Source organism: Mercurialis annua, linkage group LG2 (assembly GCF_937616625.2).
Source record: "Mercurialis annua linkage group LG2, ddMerAnnu1.2, whole genome shotgun sequence".
Lineage (NCBI taxonomy): Eukaryota > Viridiplantae > Streptophyta > Magnoliopsida > Malpighiales > Euphorbiaceae > Mercurialis > Mercurialis annua.
The window spans coordinates 3,058,918-3,078,447 of record NC_065571.1 but is presented as its reverse complement, the minus strand read 5'-3'; the positions used below and the strand labels follow the sequence as shown (position 1 = coordinate 3,078,447).

Here is a 19,530-nt window from a genome sequence, read left to right as displayed (position 1 = left end):
AAGCCCCCCCGACTTCACACCTTCATGCACATTAATTCACAAATGCATATCAAAAATCACAATTCATCTGAAGAGAAGCTAAAATTACTACACCTCGCCTTAAATATTACAATTAACGGTACTTTTAAAAGAACAGTCAGCGCAATTACGGAACTAACTATCATCCTTAAAATGAGATCTCTCTACCTACACAACCAGATCCCTTATACGACACAACTAACATGCGCGTCACAACTAACACGTGCCGCAGTGTAATTAGGATATTGTACAAATATTAAGAAAAAAACAAGAATAAAATACAACACGAACATTTGAAGGGTGTCTAAGAATGATTCAAATTCATTCTTCAACTTCCAAACGAAAATGTTCCTTCAGGATACTTTTTGAAGTCCTGCCGAATCCTCTGGCCACTTCTTCCATATCCTTGAGTTTTGCTACTTCCTGCTGTATTTGATCACCCCTTTTCAAGACAGCTTTTAGAAGAACATCTGTATTGGTACCCGATGTTTGCCGTGCCAACTGCCATTTCTCTTTTTCAAGTTGTTGATAGAGATTCACAAGATACTTCTTTTGAGCAAAGAGCCGTTCCTCCGCTATTCTATATTCAGATGCCTGTGACTTTCGTAGTTCGTAGAGGACGTCGTCGATCTCCTCCTCGAGTTTCAGAATTTCAGCCCGGATATCAGAAGGCGTTGATAAAGAATCAGGCAAAGTTGTTCTATTATCTACAAGCTCTTGCTGATCAGTAACATCCACCTTCGTGCTAGGACTTTGTTCTGTGTGCATATAATATATACATGTTAATGATGTTAACTAAGACTAAATGATTTTTTCTAAAATATACACATGTTATATTTTTGTAAATTTTTTTGACACTAATGAATATCCTCCAGATAGCCTATTGAACAGTTTAAATCAATCACCAGAAAATCAGCAATTTACCGAAGCACAATATAATCATCACCTCCTTTTAGAAAACCGGCAATCTTCTTTAATATTCCAACCTTAAGCCAAACTAACACCAACCAGCAAAGTCTGCTTTCTTCTATTCTCTCAATATTATTCCAGAAAATTACATTTGCCTATTTCCTAAAACCAGGCATACTAATCATGCTAGCTAAAATCACTTGCGGGTAACTTTAATACCACAGAAACACCCAAAAGAACTATTTGAAGCAAAAAAAAAGTTCCATCACGGAAGATTTTTTTCTAGGAAACATGAATTGCTTCAATTGCCTATTGAGTATTCCATAAAGTCTCTAATAAGTTGTTGGAAAATCAATGTCCGCATTTCAATTTGAGTAAAAAGGAATAAGAAATTTACCAGTAGAAATAGCTGAGACATCCTTTTCAACTCTCCAAATATCTTCAAGACTGGTCCCAGATTTAAGCTGATGTAATAGAAAAACACCATACTGCTAATTTTAGCACCCGAAAGGAGAAAAATGATAATTTTCCTGAAAACCAAGGATGCCATTATTTTTTCATACCAATTATGGCTTTACCTTTGAAATGGCTGATTCAATTCGGTTCAGCAGCGTCTTTGCGTTGTATTTCTGGGATCCACGTAAAATACAAGTGCCAACAGTTAACATTTTTTCCAATTGTTCACATGAATCAATAGATTCACATGTTTCCAAAAGCCTCGTAACATGTGGAATCAAATCAGTCTTTGCATCACAACGGCGGCAGTAATACTCCACATCTAGCCCAATGCTTCCTCCAACTGTCCCAGCCATGTAAGTTCGAAGAGCGCAGTCAACATGTGCAACATGCCCACAGATACAACCATCACTGACCAATGACTCGCACTTGATGTAATTGAATTCTCCATACTTTGAATTTGTTGTCTTGCAGCACAGAATACAACAACATTCACGGCAAAAGCAAGGTTCGCTACAACAAATATCACAAGGCATTGCAGCTACCGAAGGATTTTTTTCTTGAGCCATGAGACTCTTGCATTTCTTATTTCCAGCGATGCACGCCACACCATCAGAATGGGAATCAGATTCGGAGTTTTCAACCATCTCTTCAAAAGGTTGAAAAACATGTTCCTCAAGACTACCTGTGTGGGTAAAGATTGTTAGACAACGAAACTCTCTTGACCCATTAATAAAATGATGCTTCAGACATCAATCAGCAAAATGGGAGGGACTATCCTACGTATGCAGAAACATGTAAGCTTAATCAATGAGTGCTAAGCAAACCATCTGATGCCAAGTATATACAGTGAAGATGCATTACAAGTAAATAAACATAATTGCCACTAATATAATATCAACGTTTTATGAATGGAAGGAGCACGGCCATTAAACCTATAGACCAAAGCAGCTTCACATATCTGAATCACTTGTATTGAAACAAATTCAACAGCATTTAAGTTTTATCATACTGCAGTGAGGTTCCACAGACAGTGAAGAATTAGCAAAAGTTTGCTTTGCCCCTGTTGACTTTCTAATAAAGATGTGCTATGGGGTACTAACTAAGAATATGGGCAAAACAATTTCACCCATCTAACTGTTAATCAGAAACATTGGATGGTTGATGGCGCTCCCATGAATTAATCTCCAAGTAGTTTACATTCAACTCGGTATAGCAAAAAAAGACTACAACCGAGTTCATTAAGCCATTACACTAGGGGGCATCCTTTCAATTTTCAAACATGTGAGAATCTATAGATAGTATACAGAAATAAAAACGCAAAACTGACCATTAATTAGTGACTTCTTTGCGGGTATTCTCCAGCTGAACGAAGCAAAAAATGCGCCTATATCTGCATCTGGGATTAGTGATCTGATATATCGTTCAACTGCAAGTTTGCTTGCAAATCCAGTCCTCTTTCTACTTCGCGAAAGCCGGGGTGGAACATATAAGTACCTATCCATGAAATGACCATTGGGGGCAATTCGCCTCCCCACCCTCCATGACCAAACATCACCATGTTTGGGCCAATTAACAGGAGCATAAGGCAATCCTTCACCCGACTTTTCGGGTGCAACCCGCTTTAAATTGAAAACATTTTCCTTCGAATTCGATCTATTTCCATTACTTTCTTTATCAATTTCCATAGATTCCATTCTACAAAGACCCTGATAAACCCTAATCCAGTGTGAAACATTTGTTAGCAACTTGATTCACCATGTTTCATAAAAAAAAACATAAACCTAACTAAACATTAGTTCAGAGTTTACAATTCTTGAAAAATCAAAAACAATAACATTTTTTTTGGACAAATTGATTCTCAAAAACAACTTTACATAAACATAAACAACAGAAAGATTATAAATTAAGTAAAATAAGCAGTGCAAGAATTTACCGGCGGGTCGAGAAGCTCTGTTCGTGGAAACTAAAATCGTTGATTATTCAAGAAAATAGAACTTTCGGACAATGGACATTGTTAGGTTTCTTACTGTTTAAAAGAAATAAATTGAAAGATCGATCTGTAATGAAACTGAGCTTAATTACAGAACCGAATGTCAATGGTGAAACCCTAATACATGACGAAACAAAAAATAAATCAGTTAGATTAACACTGGTCGGTCGCGCGAACTCGAAGATTCCATCACCGGCATTGGTCGAAACTCAAAATGACAGTTTTGCCCAATTAGTTAAACCAGTTTTAGAATAATTAGTTAATTATTCCTTTTGAAAGAAGTATTGCCAAAAGCATAATATTTATTTATTTACTTTTGTAAAACAATGAATTCCTCTGACAAAAAATATTACTAGTATCGATTCAGATTGGAAAGAATATGTTATTTCTTCTATATAAATATATTCTTATTTTTTTGTATCAATTGATCCTATATATTATTAGTTTTTAAAATAACTTTAACTTATTGAGAAAATTAAATACTAAGTCATTAATTTTTATAATTTAAATATCATACTTTAATGAACTTATATCTAATATTAAAAAAATTAATATATCTAAATTTCTTTTGAAAAAGTATATAATTTAACATTTTTCTTATTATTTAATATATATGTGCTCGAATTCAACATGACTTATTATTAATTTAATTTAATTTAATTTAAAATTAAAATTTATTTCATCTAAACATAATAATTTAAATTTTAGAAAGGATTAAACAATCAATGAATATATAAAAGTATTAAATGACTTAATATCAATAAATACAAAAATATGTGGACTAAATTTTAATAGAGTTAAAGTATGAAAACGAATAACTTAATGGGGGTGAAGGCAGATTGGTATTCCGTAATAAGAGGGATTAATCTCAACTCAAGACCTAGTAAAGGGATAATGAGCATGTCATGGAGTTCATTGCAAATTGACGAGCCCTAAAAAGAAGACCTTTGGACTTGCTTGCCTTTGCCAGGGAGAGCTTGGCCTTGCTTCACATGGCTTGCCTAATGTCTTGAGATAGAAAGATTCCAAAAAATCATCTAAACAAAAACGACTTCTACTCAGTGAGGAACAACAACGATAAAATAACTTTCGAACCGAATAGAAAGAAATGAAATAAGGATTGATGGAGAGTGACTCTGAGTTACTTAGGCAAGCTCGTCCTGCAAAATATGCTCACACTCGCATTTTATTTCCGCAACGGAAAGAACAAACGTCTAGAAAATTAAAAATATAGATATTCAATGTTCACAAATCCAAGTATAAATACTCAATATTGATAAATTAAAATGCAGAATTAATGTAAAAAAATGGATAAATGCATGAACCAGATATGTTTTTTCCTCAATATGACTGTCTTGTGACAACAGCATATAAAATCCCATATTGTTAAAAAAGACCCACAACATAAACTTACAGCTTTATTTGTTAACCAGCTGGTTAATACTCCCAGGATCAAGTCAGCCGTTACATGACATTAAATATAATGGTGATATACAAGAAAAAGACCGCACAAATTAGTTTCATAATAAGCTTACAAAGTTTTATGATCATAACAGAAAAAAACATTTTTTTCTAGTCGAAGCTAACAGAATAACAGTGACAGGTTAAAAACATAGTTCTACCTACAAACATAAACATACTTAAAGAGCAAATCCTTCAAGAGGAGCGAATTTTGCTCGAATTTCAGCTTCACGCTTCACTGCATTTGTCCTTTTCAGCTCCAAATTCGGTATCTTAGCGTTGGCGTTTTGAATTTCATGGACAACTTTCGGAATTGCACTCGCCACCATCTTTTGAGCAGAACTCACCTCAGTCTTGGCCGCTTTGTTAGTCTCAATTGCACTAGTAAGCTCAGCTCTCCTTGATCTAAGTAAAGCAATTTGTCTGTCAATTTCATCAACGCCCATAGAGTTGGCGTCCACCTGGCTTTGCAGCTGATCTGCCTTTTCCTTCAATTCACTATACTCGTTTTTCAAGGAAGCAATCTTGGCCTTCTTAGCCTCAAGAGTGGCAAAGAATTCATCAACCTGGTCAATTAATTCCCTGCTCTCTATAAATACCTCACTGAACGAAGGGATTTCCTCGATCAATTTCAGTTTCACAAGTTGTTCAGCATTCATATTAGGATCTTTTCGAAGTTTGGATGCTAGAGTTGTAAGTTCGGTAATGTTCTTCGGTGAAATTAACGAAGGAAAATCCATAAGAAGAAGGGAAGAGATCTTACTTCGAGCTTCTGCCATTTCAATTTGTGCAGCAACAGAATCATTGACTGGAGAAGGAGATGATATATTGACTATAGTGAGAGGTTGGCTGATAATGTCTTCCAAAGAGCTGAGATAGTTATCAAAATCCTCTGGAATCGGCTCCTCTATCGGTTCCTCTATGACTTCCTCATTATGGGCAGAATGAGATGATCTCTTGCCCGTTTGCCTAGTTTTTCGACTAGGTGGGGATGATAGTGCAGCTTCGTTCTGTTTAGCTTTCTTAGATGCAGGTGTTGATTTACCTCCCTTTTGCCTTGTTTGCTTGGTGGGTTTAGATGGGGGTGGTGAAATTTTAGAAGTACTTTGTCTTCTCCGCTTAGATGCGGATGATATTGGCTCTCCATTCTCTTCTATCTCCTTCGGCGGTGCAGATGATGCAACTACAGCTCTTCTTTTCCTACCGGAAGAATAAACATCATTTGCTTTCTCTTCTTCTTGACCCGCTACTTTTTCTTCCTGTGACGGTGCAGGAGGTGCAGATTCCACTGGATTAGAAATGAGAAAATTAGTTAAGACATGTAATTTTGATTCAAGATAACTAATTTAATTTTAAATTCTTATGTTCATTAACAGCTAGTCTGATTTCATAAAAAAACGTAACTTCTACTGGACAAACCCCACAACACACTAAGAAAAAAAAAACTTGCAAATTTTTTTTAGGGAAAACAGAAAAAATGAAGGCCAAGAGCAAGTATCGATAATAGAGAAAAGGGTTAAACAAACCTTTCTTTGGAGATGGTATTTTCACTGGGATCTTCCAAGCAAAGGATGCAAAAAACGCATCCACGTCTGCGCCAGCAAAGTTTGACTTAATATAATTGGCAACTGCATTCTTGCTTGCAAATGTCTGTCTTCCAATACGTTTTGGAATTTGCAGAAATCTATCTTGAAAGTAGCCGGTATTATTATATCTCCTTCCTACTCTCCACGTCCAAACATCACCAGGAAACGGCCAGTCAATTGGAGCATAAGGCAATCCTTCGCCAGATTCACCAGGTAGAACCGGCCAAAGCAAATTATGATCCTCCATCTGAGTATCAGTATTATTATCAATTTCAAAAGGGACATCCTGCGCCCCATATTGCTCGTTATGCAAGTTGTTCTCTACCTCATTCTCCATATCATTGTCCGCAAACAGCTCATTCTGCAATGCAGAATGCGCAATCTGCACAATATCGTCATTCTGCAGATATTCTCCCTTGTTAACAAAATGCTCGTCCGGCTGACCAGTCTCTGACGCCGGCTTATTGTCATACTCATCTTCGTTTCCATGAAATAAGCTTCAAAAGCAACAAAAATTGAAATAATAAAAGTAAATAGACAATAACCAAACCGATCACTAGTGTCGACAAATCCAGATATCAAACTACAAAACCCAGTACATATAACATCATTTAAAGATTACTAAATAAAAATAGTCAAACATTTTCCAGACAACAGCTCAAATAAGCTCTAACTACATTTAAGACAAGAATTCAATTAAATAAATCTAGTTACTTAGGTTCAAACAATTCTAAACTGAATTCACTTAAATTTCCAATTTCAACTCAAATCACGTAAAAATATTCAACAAGGTGTAGAAATAACAGTGATCTTACTCATGGTGATAGTCTGCAACTTGATCTGGATGCATAGGATATGGATCTGTCATCATCACACGAAGATCCTTAAATTTATTCTTCAAACCTGTAATACAAACCAATTTGGTTAGATCTGCAAATAAAAAACTAGAAATATGAAAATTAAATCAAGATTTAAGAAATTGAGGTTAAAAAATACAGAGTCGGTGTAATTTGAGTTCGATCGGGGACCAGAATTGTTAGGAAATGGAGTGGTGAAGACGAAGTGAGGTAATACAGAGCAGATGAGATAAGTTATAACTATGGTCAGGATATGCCAAAAAAGCTACACGGCCCCTTAGTGCAGTGTTTACACTTAAGATCTAACTAGTATTTTGTAAACCAAACCGGTAGCCATTTAAGATCTAACCGAACCAAAAATTATTTTAACCATAATTACATTTTTATTACTCCTTCCGTCCTATTCTAATTGAAAAAAATTTCAACTGTACATTATTTAATAAATTTTAGTAATTTTACTTTTATATCCTTACATTATATCTAATGCATCATAATTTTTTAAAAATATATTTTTTATATGCATTAATTGAAGAGGGTAAAAAAAAAAATTAGTGTGAAAAGTATTCTATAAATAGAAATTGTCAATTAGAATTTGACGCCCAAAATAAAAAACATGTTCAATTAAAATGGAAAGGAGTGAGTATTAATTATTAAAGACATTTTAGACACGATAATTAAATAAAACGAGAAATAATTTTATACAAATTTGAGCTTGATTTAAATAAATTTGCATTACAAGTCAACTTAATTTTTTTAAACGGTTTATTTTATCAAATTTAAATTTTATACATCAAATAAAATCATTAATGTGCACTGTTCATTTTATGCTAATTTTTTTTTTGTATTTTTAGGTATATGATCCGTATACAATCCTCACATAATTATCGACGTGTATAACCAATGCAATTATTCGTATAGTTAGGGAGAGGAGGAGAATTTTTTTTAACCATTCATATGATTTATTGGTGGCCACCGTTCACAAACCAACATTTTTGATTTGGATACGATTGAACATAGATTTAAATCGGTTCATAATCGCTTGTCTGTCAATTTTATGTCGGATTCAGTTTGCAGTGTTTTTTGACCAACTCTAATCTTATTTTAAATAAATTTAAAATAAAACCTAAATTTGAGATAGATTTTACTTTTATTTCCTAAAAAAACAAACATTAAAAAATTTACCTATTTTATTTCACATTTATTGACAAACCACAAATGTGATATAAGAGTGTAATAAATGGTTTTATCATTACAAAGGGTTTAATTATCCGGAAAAACTTTCATCTCTTCGACATTTTTTGTTTAGAGTTCAAACTTTCAAAATTGTTGATTTTAGTTTATTTTTCAATTTGTTTAACTTAAAATAAAAAAAAATGTTTAAAGGAACAAATTAGAACAATATGAAGTGACTCTTTTTTTTAATTTGTGAAATACAATTTCTTATAGATGTATAAAACCAATACGAAATGACAAAATACATCCATTTTTCCTTTAAATGATTCACAAACTTTATCTCTTTGCCTTTATGTTGTAGTTAAAAAGGAGACTTGCTTGAGATTGTATTTTGTGATAAGTTGAGGGGGTAAATTAATCCTTTGTTCGCAAATTTACTGCTTACCAATCACATTAGATTGTGTTTCTTTTTTAAGCCTTAGCACCTGCCTTGTCTTGTCATATTTTCATGTCAGAGCGTGGAAGTCACATGCACAGTAGAAAAAATTTACATTTCAAGAATGTAACCGGTTACCTTAGATTGGGTTAGTTTTTTAAGCTTTAGTACATGCCTTGTCATATTGTTGTGCCACGTGCCAATCAGAGCGTGGTATCACACATGCTGTAAATATTTTTACATGTTGCTAATATAAGAAATGTTTGGCCATTGCGGCAGTATTTAATTTGATGAAAGAAGATTGAAATTGATGAACTGTTAATTCTTGGATTCTTCTTAGTTCCAATAAAAGAGATGTCGGGCCAAATTTGGGGTTAACTTAAGAAAGTGTATCCAATTGCAATGTTAAACTTGGCATGTCAAGGAAACCAGACTAAATCGAGACCTGTTATATTCAGAATTCGATCAAAACTGATTTGGAAATCCGGATAAGGACGTTCTAAATCGGAACCACCAATTCTTATTACAAAACCCGAATCTTTTTATCCATTTTTTGTTTCAAAAGTCATTTCCAAAATCGGAATTTTTCTCATGCATGGCCCAAAAAGAACAACCGAAGCTATATGATCTAAAATGATGAAAGTATTCTATCCATCAAAGCATCAAGAAGAAGATGCAATTAGTGACCAAATAAGAATGTCAAGCGTAAAAGTGGAAATTTAAAGTTGTTCTCTCCGTTTTAATTTAGTTGGCCATTTAGTTAAATGAATTTATTTATAATTAGTTGTCCATTGAGGATTTTAAGATAATATTAGCTATTATTTTTCAGATTTATACCTCTCTAATAAATGACTTTATAACTCAATTTACAAAACATTTATTATATAGTAAGGTTATATTAATATTTATTTCTGTAATTTAAGATAAAAAATCTACTTTCTTAATATATATATATAATTTTGACTAAATGAAAAAATAAAAAAAACGGAGAGAGTAACTATCATTAGCTAAGTTTTCTCTTCAATAAATAAGGTTCTATTAGTATTATTACATGAATTCCCTACCACTATTACATATCACTATATCAGCGGGGTACAGTCACAGACATAAATGCGATGCCCCAAAAGGCAAGGGTGATTATGGATTCAAATTGCACGTTCCCATAATTTAAGCTTAAAAATCAAGACAGCTTAATTATATCACCTCAAAGCTCAGGCCAACAATTTATGTTAGGACACAATACATAAACCTTGTCAACTAACCAATCCTATGCACGTATTCTTCCAACATCATTATCAGCTCTTCTGCAATCTGCTCAATTTACCAATGGTTCATCAGTATAAATGGACAACAAATTTGACCCTGAAGTCTAGAACTGGTGACCGGCCTGAGTAGCCGTTCAGGCCCGGCCCATTTATGCAAGGTTTCCTTATTATCTAAAAATTATTTTGAATCCAGATAAATGCAATACATGAGTCGGGCTTGGACACAAATATTAGTTCGAACTGGATACACATCAAACTTCGACTTGTGTTTAAAAGAGTAAAGTTCGATTGGATCTGGTCCAAACTATACATGTTCATAGGCCGAATTTTGGCGGACACGGAACATGTCCAGCCAACCTTGACTATTTTTTCACATGCATAAGTCCTGCACAAATCCGGTTCAGGCTTAATATTTACTACTTAAGCCTGAGTCGTATATTATATTTATACAAATTTCAGACTTATTATGAACTCGGATTGAAACAATAAATAACTATTTAAACCCGATCCTAGATAGACAGGGCGGATACGCAGGCTTATGATCAGTCCGAATCCATCAAATCTGAATCTACGGACATGTATACAGTAGTACATAGAAAATAATCTCAAAAAATGATGGAAATAATACCTCTTCAAGACTACCATCTTCGATCTCAGTGTTGAAAGAAAGCAACAGATTTTCATGAAGCAAATTCTCCAAGTCCTCAACATAAAGTGGCCCTGTTTACATATGCAATTTCAAAAATTTCCATTAAAACAACGTAAAAGAATCTGAAACAAAAATGAAATACAGAAACTGAAAAAAGAATAGAAAAAAAACCTCTGGAATGTAAGAACCAAGACAGGATATCGGAGACAAGCTGATGAGATTTCTGGAGAGAATCACGGCCGCCCCACTGGTTTTTAACGGCCATCTGCAAACCATTCCATCCTGAAAGAAGCAAAATGATACCTTCTCGGAGATGAGAAACAGCCTCTGGCTTTTGAATACCTGTAATTGTTTCCATTACAATGCTATTTAATAATGGAAATTTGTCCTGACGGACAGTTTCTTCAGGCCTTTGGTTCTGTTCTCTGTCTCCTTGAAGGATTGCAGAGATGGACGGTTTTTTAATTTATTTATGTAGTGTTTGTTTGTTATAAAAGAAAAAAAAAAGCAGTGAGAAAATGCTGGCATTGACAGAGAAACAATCGGCGATAGAGCAGGGATAAGAGTTTTTCGGTCTCATAGACACACTAAAACCAATTTGACCCATTAAATCGGTCTTAAAATATTATAAATATATTTTAAATACAACATTTAGTTGACATTTATTTATTTTGCACAAAAAATGTTAAAGAAATATTTATTAATTATATTGTAAATTAATATTTTTATTATAAAATTAGATTACTAAAAATGCGTTCTTTAGTCATTTGTGTGCTAAAAATATAGAACCAATGCAGTGAAGTGCATTAGCCATATGGGTTAGGCTTCATTAGCAATTAATATTCAGACATTAAAATAGAATATTTATAAAAGTTTAGGCACCATTAGTGCAAGTTTTTCTTGTCCATGCGTCACTGATGATAAAATACGCAGGCCACGTAATCCATCAAGAAAACGAAGTGTCGTTTTCGTCCACATATAAGTATCCAGTTCATCTTCAGAGATTAAGAAAACAAAAACAATTATTACTACAATTCTTGTTCATCTAATACACCGAAGGTCGAAGAAATTAAGAAATGGCAGTAGCCAAAGGTGCTTACCTGAATCATATATCCAGAGAATCCACAGATGTTACCCGCCTTGCCAACTTCTACAAACAGGTTCTAATCTAACTTTTTTATTTGATTGTAACAGTGAAAAAAGTTCAATCTCTGACAATTATTTGTTTGTGGGTTTGAATGTTGTTGTAATAGATTTTTGGGTTTGAGGAGATAAAGTGTCCGGATTTTGGGTTCAAGGTGATATGGTTGAATCTGCCTAATGCTTTCACTTTTCATTTAATTGAAAGAACTCCCACCACTAAGCTTCCAGAAGGTCCTTACAGTGCTACTTCCCCAGTTATTGATCCTAGTCATCTCCAGAGAGGCCATCATATCTGCTTCACTGTCTCCAATTTTGACTCCTTTGTTCAAGCTCTCAAGGTTTGTGTTTTTCTTTTTTGAATTTAATGTTTGCTGAACTTGATTAATTGTTCCTGCAATTGATAAAGTTGTTTGTGCTGGTGATTTTTTTAGAATTGAATCTGATGGATTAGGATGAACATGGTAGGTCATGTTCTAAGGTTAAGATTGAATTAACGATTATTTAATTTTTAAAAATACTAATTGTTAATGACATTATTATTAATTTTAACCTGTTAGATTAACTTAGAATGACCTATCTGGTTGTGCACTACATGTTATCGATCAACTTTTGATAGTAGTGGGAGGAATTGAACCAACGACTAGCAAAAAGTTGTCCAGCGCTTATAATATATGGATTATAACTCATTGGTTATAGATCGACTTAATATGATCTAACATGATTATTACAACATGAGAGGATCCTAATCCTATTGTGATAGTAGTGGATAAAAGAAGCTGAATTTAGATGTCACATGGTAATTAAATGACATTAATGTTGAACTTGTTTGATTTAGTTCTTCTCTATCTAGTGATCCACACTTCCCAGAGCAACCCAGAAAATATTTTTGCCTTTTGTGAGATAATTCATGTGTAAGAGCTTAATTGGATTCGGTAGTGTGTGTGGTTTCTCCTTTTAAGTTGAAAGAATTGAGTTACTAGCAAAGCTTTTCATACAGAAGCATCAAACAATTATAATACAATCGAACTGAAATCTTGCACCTATACACTTTTTAAACAAGTTGTATATGTCGGGGAATTGATTACTTTTATCTTGTGAAGGAGTGAATCTGATTAGGAGCTTTAAGATGGAATCCTATGTTAATATCTTGAGTCATTTTTCAGCCTTCTGTTTAAGCAATGAATTGATCTTATGAATGATTGGCATATCACACATGTTTCTTTTATGAAGTAGCTAATCTAGAGCTTGAAAATTTCAGGATAAGGGAATAGAATCTTTTCAGAAGTCGGTTCCTGGACGACCAATTAGGCAGGTTTTCTTCTTTGATCCAGATGGTAAGCTTTTTCATCACTGACGTACCATAGTTTCTTATGCGCCTGGTGTTTAAAGATTTAACGATTCGGACGACTTATGCACTTCATCCTGGTGCTAATGTGCAGGTAATGGACTGGAGGTCCAAAGTCTAGAAGAATAGAACTGCACACAGCCGATGTTGCGAGAAAAATAAATAAATACGGCAAGATGTTGCACTGGGTAACCCGTGTTCGCTGTTGGTCCCTGTTACTCTTATGATCATGTACTGAGGAGCTGTGGTTCCTTTTTGGAAGTGATTAGCATTTAGCTACAGTTATGGCATTGTTAGAAGCTATATATGTATTTGTGTTCTCAAATTGAAGTAAATTTCCATCAGGCAGTGCTAATAAATAATTCCTGTTGGCATTATGTAATATTATTTAAACAGAACATTCACCATTTTCATTTATCTTGCTTTTGGAATGTGGCTGCAAATGCAATCCGGCCATAAGTTTTTACTGCCACCTGGAGATTATCCACCAATAAAAAAGTAAACAAACTAGGCTTTAAAATGTTGTGGTGGTTGATTGAGCAGAAATAGACAAGAAACAAGACACCAAATAATAAAAGGACTATGGCTGATTGGCCTTCTCCTTATCTTATCTGCGACTGGTGAGGACATGCACTGAGCAGGGGCAAATATACTAAACAAGGTGAAGTTCATCATAACTTTTATGTTTTATTTAGGTGGTGCAACTTTTTTATGAAATGTACGTCGTTCAGCATCTTTCAACTTTATGCATTTAAACTAATTTTCGCTCAAATGTCTTTCATGAGAGGTAAATTCGATTTTTAAATTTTAAACGATTGCATATAAATAAAATACGAATCCGCGACTTCATTTAAATGAAGAGAATGTTTTACCAATTAACTTGCGCATTAAAATTATAATAAACCTCATTTCTTTTTAAACGACATTTCAACGCGGACGACATAGTATTTGATATTTTGTAAATTTTTTTAAATCAAAGGACATATCTCTCATTTTAACTGATTAAGAAAAATTTATTTAATTTTTTTAAGAATTTTTTTTTTCATGTTTCAGAATAAAATGAAGCGACCGCCCACATTGCCGCCAAAAGTATCACCGACTCACCGATAACTAAATATATTAAATAAACAGTATTTTTTATATAGAGTTTTGCCACCTCAATCAGCTGATGCCATGTGTACAATTGCAAAGCCAACAAATGCCACGTGTATCATTACATCGCACTATTCTACACTTAGCACGTGTCATAAAGTTGCCACGTTCCTCTGTATCTATCATTTTTCACGTTATATATAATCTTGCTCAAAAATGTAATCAAGTACTGCGAATAAATTAAGAAGAAGTAGCTAGCAGAAGTTTATGAAAAGATGAGCCAAGAACAACCAAGGAGGCCGCAGCAAGATGAAGATCCGATCAGATACGGCGACGTATTCAACGTCTCCGGTGATCTAGCATCGAAGAGTATAGCACCGGAAGATGCTAACCTGATGCAGAGCGCTGAAACTATGGTGTTTGGGCAGACTCAGAAAGGCGGAGTAGCTGCTGCCATGCAATCTGCTGCAACTCTGAACGAGAGAGCTGGTATCGTCGGTCATCGTGATGCTACTGATGCCACTGCACAAGGTGTTACTGTTACTGAAACTCAAGTTCCCGGTGCTCGCATAATCACTGAAAAAGTTGCCGGACAGGTCTTTCACTCCATTTTCCCCTTTATTTTTTTATCTACTTAAAAAGAGAGTTTTATAGCATTACTCTAAAAAAATTTGGTGCAATTGTCATATTTAATCATAACTGAGAGTTAATTGTTTAAGGTCAATATCGCTTTATTCAGTAGCTTTATAATTTTTAATCCTTGTAAAAAGTATTAATATAGAATTAGAAAGAATACATTTGTCACCTTAAAATTTATAATATGCCTATTTTAAAATTTATATTTAGACTTTGAGGAAAAACAATTATATTTAGCAATTTTGCCCACTTCATAATTTTCAGTATAATTTTGCCCAATTTATAATTCAGAGTACAATTTTACTATATATGTTATCTATTATTGGAAGTAATTTATTTCAGGAGTTTTATTTAGGATTAATTTACAATTTAATGTGGTTTTTTAATTTAGGGTTAATTTATGAGTTTAATATGATTTTTTGCAATTCGAAACATAAATTAATATCAATATTTGTGGTTTAAATTTTCAATTGGTGATTTTTTTATACTAAAGATACAAATTTATTTGGAAATTGCAAAATATGGTAATTTATTTCTATTTAATTTAATAGGATATATGATATGTAATTTTCTCTGAATGAGTGTCATTGGATATGGAACTAATGGTGTTGATGTTTGTTGGAGATTGTTGGGCAATCTGTACAACCTAGTCCAGGGGCGGTCGGCCTGACAGCAGGGACTGTGCAGAATGTAATTACAATAGGAGAAGCACTAGAAGCAGCAGCACATACAGCTGGTAACAAGCCAGTAGACCAGAGCGATGCTGCGGCTATTCAGGCTGCCGAGGTCAGAGCAACCGGCAGCAATGTGATCATCCCAGGCGGACTCGCAGCCACGGCTCAGTCTGCAGCTTCTTGCAATGCAACAGAAAACCGCGATGAGGACAAAGTTAAACTCACGGACATCCTTACGGTACCTTAGTTCCTTAGTTTTGCATCTCAGAAAACGTGATCAGTGATTGTACTAATGTGCAAGGATCCATATGCAGGGTGCGAGCGCAAATTTGGCGGCGGATAAGGTGGTGACAAGAGCGGATGCTGAGGGAGTGGCGAGTGCTGAGCTAAGGAACAGTCCGAATCTGAGCATGTATTCGGGTGGTGTAGCAGAAACAATCATTGCAGCTGCGAGGTTCAACGAGAACGATATATGATCATTTTGTTGTGGGTTATGTATTAGGGTAATGGTTTAGGGTTTATAGTTTACTTCTAGTCCAAGCAAGCGTTTCTATTTGAATTTCAATGTGGTACACCTTAGTTTGAGTTGCTGTATTGCGTGGCTAGTAATAATGAGTAAATCTGGTTGTTAATCATAATAAAAATGTGGCTATGTTTTAGGTCATGGCCTAAAATGGTTTCGGTTATTTGTGTGTTGTGTTGGAGCTAGTGAGATTCATACTTACTTGGTTTCTTAATTCCAAGGAAGGGAAGTGTAATTTGAAATTTTTAAAGTTTCTAATCATTGAGGAGAATATGAGTGGAAGGAGGGAAAAAGAAAAAAAAGTTGGGTATGGAAGAGTATTTCGAGTGAAATTGGTAGAAAAATAAGGATACAAATTTTTATCTTATCAAAAATTATTATTTGATAAATTTCGACTGAAGAATAATCTCTATAATGATTGAACAATGCGAATTTTGATTGTTGTGTTATAAGCAGTTTGATTGGATTTTATACGCTAAATTTGTTTAGATACATTAAAAATATTTTTTTTCATAATTTTAAAATATTTTATATTGTACATAGTTTTGATGTTAGATAGTAATAGTTTTATTTTATTCTAAACTAAATATATTTTAAGTTATTAAACAGATTCAAATATATTACTTAAATAGGTCGATTAATTAACATTTAAATGTGTTTATGTATCATCTCTATAGTTTTTATTTTAAACATATTATGTTTGAATTTAATATTAAATATAATTATTTAATAATAATAATTTTCATTTTTTTTATATCTATATATAGATCCGATTTGTTTTACGAATTGCGTATATGAGTTACCACTCTTAATTTATTATTTTCTATTGCAAAGAAATCCTTTTAGTATTTATAAAAAAAATGAATCACTATTTGAACATAAGATTACTTAATGTTTGTGCATTTTGAAACTAGTTAATGGATTAATCAAAAGGTGGAACTTAGGCCATCTCCAATGCACGTCACTTGTTTTAAAACAAGTGACATTTCATCTCCAATGTATCACTTGTTTTAAAACAAGTGACACTAAAATCCCCTCTGTCATTATATTAGATGATTTATTATTTGAACACCTATTTACTATTCATTATTTTATTATTTAGCAAAAGTATAGTTCAATATTTTTAATTTATTTTTATTTAATTAAACACATTCATAATTAAATACTTAAATATATATGGATATATATAAATATTATTTATTTATAATATTATAGAATAATTTTACACATAAAAATATTTAAATATCATAATCATTTACTTTTCACAAATTATTAAAATTAACATAAAATTATTATATAAATAATTTAACGGGACAACATTATAATTGTGATGATTGATTTATGTAATCGCTTACTTATAGTCTTTTGATTTTGTTTATTTGAATAAATTAATGTATTTTTTTAAGTCATTTTAATAAAAATTAAATTTTAAATAATATAAATATTTATAATATAAATTATTTAATTATTTTTATTTTATAAAATATAATTATTATTATATATATTATTCGAACTAATATGTAATAAAAATAAGTTTGTGGGTATTATTGATAAAAGTATATAATTAAAGTAAAAAATTGATTAAAATATTAAAAATAAAAGGGAATATTTTTTTTAGTGTAGAAAAAAGTGATTGTGGTTGGAGTAGATTTGGTGATAAATCACCTAATTAATATTAAGTGATGCTTTAGAATTAGAGATGCCCTTAGTAAAATAAATATGGAGTGCAAAATGAGGAGAAAAAGACATTTGGAATAAAATAAAAAAGTGAAGACCCACAAAAATAACTACTCCCTCCGTCTTAATAAAGTTGTCCACTTTGAAAAATATTTTTGTCCCAAAACTCTTATCCACTTTCAAAAATTAACTAATTTTTACACTCGGTTTTCTTATATTAACCTTATCTAAAATCCACTAATGAGTAAATTGAAAGTGGACCTATATTAAATAGGGGTATGACAAGAAAAGTAAATTTTTTTTACAAAATTAATAAACAATAATTACTTTTCTTAAACTGTGTGATAAATGCAAAGTGGACAACTCTTTTGGAACGGAAGGAGTATTTGTTTCTGAGAAGAGGAAAGGGTCCGTACATGTGTGATTGGCTGTGAGCCGGTTTGGTTATAGAAGGACAATTATGCATAGAGAGGATGTAACCAACTTTCATAAATCTCAATACAATGTGACGCTCAAAGCCTGCATAATCCACCCCCACCCGACTTCATTTATATACTTCAGTTATCAGTTCTGTTTTTGCTTCCGTAACTTTTCTATTTTCCTCTGCTTTTAATATCTTATAACATTCTTTTCACTAATATTGCTACCCTCTCCAGGTTGGGTTTCCCTACAAAAAATATAAATAAAAACAGATTAAGACTGAGACTGAACGTGTTCGTTTTATATACGGATAGATACAATTTAAGTCGTGCGTTGACGCAGTTTAAGCGTATCGTCTTGCTCTTTTTCTGCAGTAGTTGAATGTTTTCGATTAAATGAGTTGTGTTTGTGTAAATCATTGTCGACCTGTTAAATTAAACAAGTTATAGAAGTCGATACATGTAATCTATTTAAATTTTGTATTGTGTTTGTGTTGATGCGATTAAATGTAAATAAATCATATTTCTATTGATTTTAATCATATCAACATGGGCGAATGACATAATATAAACGCAATCCACCAATCTATTTTGACGTCTTCGTATAAATTTAATAGGAAAATAGGCAACCTCATATTATTTTTTTAATTTCTTTTGAGATTGGTTTTATTTTGTGTTTTCTGAAATAAATAGATGGATCTCTTAGTTTTCTTTATTTTTTTTAATCAGCCACCGTTGTTAATTGTTTCTTTAGATGGTAAACAACTTGCTGATATTTTATTTCATGGTGTGTTGGTAAGATAATCATAAACAACATCTATGCTAGAGAAGTGTATAGGGCAGAGTAATTCTTCTCTATTTGTATTGTGATTACTTTGGTTAGTACACTTGGCATCTTATAGCAGTTCTGTATAAATAGTTTGCTTCCTGATAATGAATAAAGTTAATTGTAAAAAATATATATAAAAAAACTTAAAAGTTTACGAGTTCTAAAATTTGGAAAAGTCAATCACTAAGTTTTATATTCTGATCTATTTTTTGTTGAACAGTATATATTGTATTGTGGTGTTTACATCGGTTTCCTGTAGTAAAAGTAGTTCGGTGTTTTGATTTGTGAAAATATTAAAGTTGATGATTGATATTATTGAAATTTTAAAATTTGTATTATATTTATAAATCATGCTAAAATTATAATTTAATTTATGTTTAATCCTAATG

At 32.7% G+C, this 19,530-nt stretch overlaps 5 protein-coding genes across 7 annotated transcripts; 2 read left to right on the top strand and 3 right to left on the bottom strand.

Moving 5' to 3' along the window:
• Window positions 1-68: 68 nt before the first annotated feature.
• Window positions 69-3,652, bottom strand: LOC126669760 (protein OBERON 2). 2 transcript variants are annotated; one of them, XM_050363308.2, is made up of 5 exons: window positions 3,320-3,652; window positions 2,714-3,092; window positions 1,506-2,068; window positions 1,325-1,391; window positions 69-776 (listed from the first exon to the last, which is right to left on the bottom strand). In XM_050363308.2, exons 2-5 carry the CDS (start codon window positions 3,078-3,080, stop codon window positions 340-342), a joined length of 1,434 nt encoding a protein of 477 aa, XP_050219265.1. In that variant the 5' UTR covers window positions 3,081-3,092; window positions 3,320-3,652; the 3' UTR covers window positions 69-339. The 2 variants fall into 2 exon arrangements, with proteins under 2 accessions (XP_050219265.1, XP_050219264.1); XM_050363307.2 differs by having other exon boundaries at window positions 2,714-3,102; window positions 3,320-3,651.
• A 1,216-nt stretch (window positions 3,653-4,868) lies between these two features.
• Window positions 4,869-7,558, bottom strand: LOC126668695 (uncharacterized). Its single transcript, XM_050361878.2, has 4 exons — window positions 7,420-7,558; window positions 7,239-7,326; window positions 6,364-6,920; window positions 4,869-6,125 (listed from the first exon to the last, which is right to left on the bottom strand). Exons 2-4 carry the CDS (start codon window positions 7,292-7,294, stop codon window positions 5,017-5,019), a joined length of 1,722 nt encoding a protein of 573 aa, XP_050217835.1. The 5' UTR covers window positions 7,295-7,326; window positions 7,420-7,558; the 3' UTR covers window positions 4,869-5,016.
• Window positions 7,559-9,892: 2,334 nt separating this feature from the next.
• LOC126669617 (uncharacterized) lies at window positions 9,893-11,287 on the bottom strand. 2 transcript variants are annotated; one of them, XM_056104771.1, is made up of 3 exons: window positions 10,975-11,287; window positions 10,780-10,874; window positions 9,893-10,197 (listed from the first exon to the last, which is right to left on the bottom strand). In XM_056104771.1, the coding sequence occupies exons 1-3, from the start codon at window positions 11,159-11,161 to the stop codon at window positions 10,147-10,149; spliced, it is 333 nt and encodes a 110-aa protein (XP_055960746.1). In that variant the 5' UTR covers window positions 11,162-11,287; the 3' UTR covers window positions 9,893-10,146. The 2 variants fall into 2 exon arrangements, with proteins under 2 accessions (XP_055960746.1, XP_050219081.1); XM_050363124.2 differs by having other exon boundaries at window positions 9,893-10,200; window positions 10,783-10,874; window positions 10,975-11,286.
• A 516-nt stretch (window positions 11,288-11,803) lies between these two features.
• LOC126670411 (uncharacterized) lies at window positions 11,804-13,708 on the top strand. Its single transcript, XM_050364125.2, has 4 exons — window positions 11,804-11,963; window positions 12,057-12,284; window positions 13,205-13,280; window positions 13,386-13,708. The coding sequence occupies exons 1-4, from the start codon at window positions 11,880-11,882 to the stop codon at window positions 13,418-13,420; spliced, it is 423 nt and encodes a 140-aa protein (XP_050220082.1). The 5' UTR covers window positions 11,804-11,879; the 3' UTR covers window positions 13,421-13,708.
• A 142-nt stretch (window positions 13,709-13,850) lies between these two features.
• Window positions 13,851-16,379, top strand: LOC126670410 (late embryogenesis abundant protein D-34-like). The gene is made up of 4 exons (XM_050364124.2): window positions 13,851-13,952; window positions 14,345-14,979; window positions 15,644-15,931; window positions 16,008-16,379. Exons 2-4 carry the CDS (start codon window positions 14,659-14,661, stop codon window positions 16,167-16,169), a joined length of 771 nt encoding a protein of 256 aa, XP_050220081.1. The 5' UTR covers window positions 13,851-13,952; window positions 14,345-14,658; the 3' UTR covers window positions 16,170-16,379.
• The last annotated feature ends 3,151 nt before the right edge of the window (window positions 16,380-19,530 follow it).

What these genes read in the sequence shown, in the direction of transcription:
- LOC126670410 (XM_050364124.2), top strand. Translation starts at nt 14,659, where the DNA reads ATGAGCCAAGAACAACCAAGGAGGCCGCAGCAAGATGAAGATCCGATC. An exon ending in CTGAAAAAGTTGCCGGACAG is followed by an intron (nt 14,980 to 15,643) that starts GTCTTTCACTCC and finishes TGTTTGTTGGAG; the next exon opens with ATTGTTGGGCAATCTGTACA. An exon ending in AACTCACGGACATCCTTACG is followed by an intron (nt 15,932 to 16,007) that starts GTACCTTAGTTC and finishes ATCCATATGCAG; the next exon opens with GGTGCGAGCGCAAATTTGGC.
- LOC126668695 (XM_050361878.2), bottom strand. Translation starts at nt 7,294, where the DNA reads ATGATGACAGATCCATATCCTATGCATCCAGATCAAGTTGCAGACTAT. An exon ending in GTTGCAGACTATCACCATGA is followed by an intron (nt 6,921 to 7,238) that starts GTAAGATCACTG and finishes TTGCTTTTGAAG; the next exon opens with CTTATTTCATGGAAACGAAG. An exon ending in AATACCATCTCCAAAGAAAG is followed by an intron (nt 6,126 to 6,363) that starts GTTTGTTTAACC and finishes TTTCTAATCCAG; the next exon opens with TGGAATCTGCACCTCCTGCA.
- LOC126670411 (XM_050364125.2), top strand. Translation starts at nt 11,880, where the DNA reads ATGGCAGTAGCCAAAGGTGCTTACCTGAATCATATATCCAGAGAATCC. An exon ending in TTGCCAACTTCTACAAACAG is followed by an intron (nt 11,964 to 12,056) that starts GTTCTAATCTAA and finishes TTGTTGTAATAG; the next exon opens with ATTTTTGGGTTTGAGGAGAT. An exon ending in CCTTTGTTCAAGCTCTCAAG is followed by an intron (nt 12,285 to 13,204) that starts GTTTGTGTTTTT and finishes TGAAAATTTCAG; the next exon opens with GATAAGGGAATAGAATCTTT.
- LOC126669617 (XM_056104771.1), bottom strand. Translation starts at nt 11,161, where the DNA reads ATGGAAACAATTACAGGTATTCAAAAGCCAGAGGCTGTTTCTCATCTC. An exon ending in TTGGTTCTTACATTCCAGAG is followed by an intron (nt 10,875 to 10,974) that starts GTTTTTTTTCTA and finishes ATATGTAAACAG; the next exon opens with GGCCACTTTATGTTGAGGAC. An exon ending in ATGGTAGTCTTGAAGAGGTA is followed by an intron (nt 10,198 to 10,779) that starts TTATTTCCATCA and finishes ATTGAGCAGATT; the next exon opens with GCAGAAGAGCTGATAATGAT.
- LOC126669760 (XM_050363308.2), bottom strand. Translation starts at nt 3,080, where the DNA reads ATGGAATCTATGGAAATTGATAAAGAAAGTAATGGAAATAGATCGAAT. An exon ending in AAAGAAGTCACTAATTAATG is followed by an intron (nt 2,069 to 2,713) that starts GTCAGTTTTGCG and finishes TTACCCACACAG; the next exon opens with GTAGTCTTGAGGAACATGTT. An exon ending in TTGAATCAGCCATTTCAAAG is followed by an intron (nt 1,392 to 1,505) that starts GTAAAGCCATAA and finishes CTATTACATCAG; the next exon opens with CTTAAATCTGGGACCAGTCT.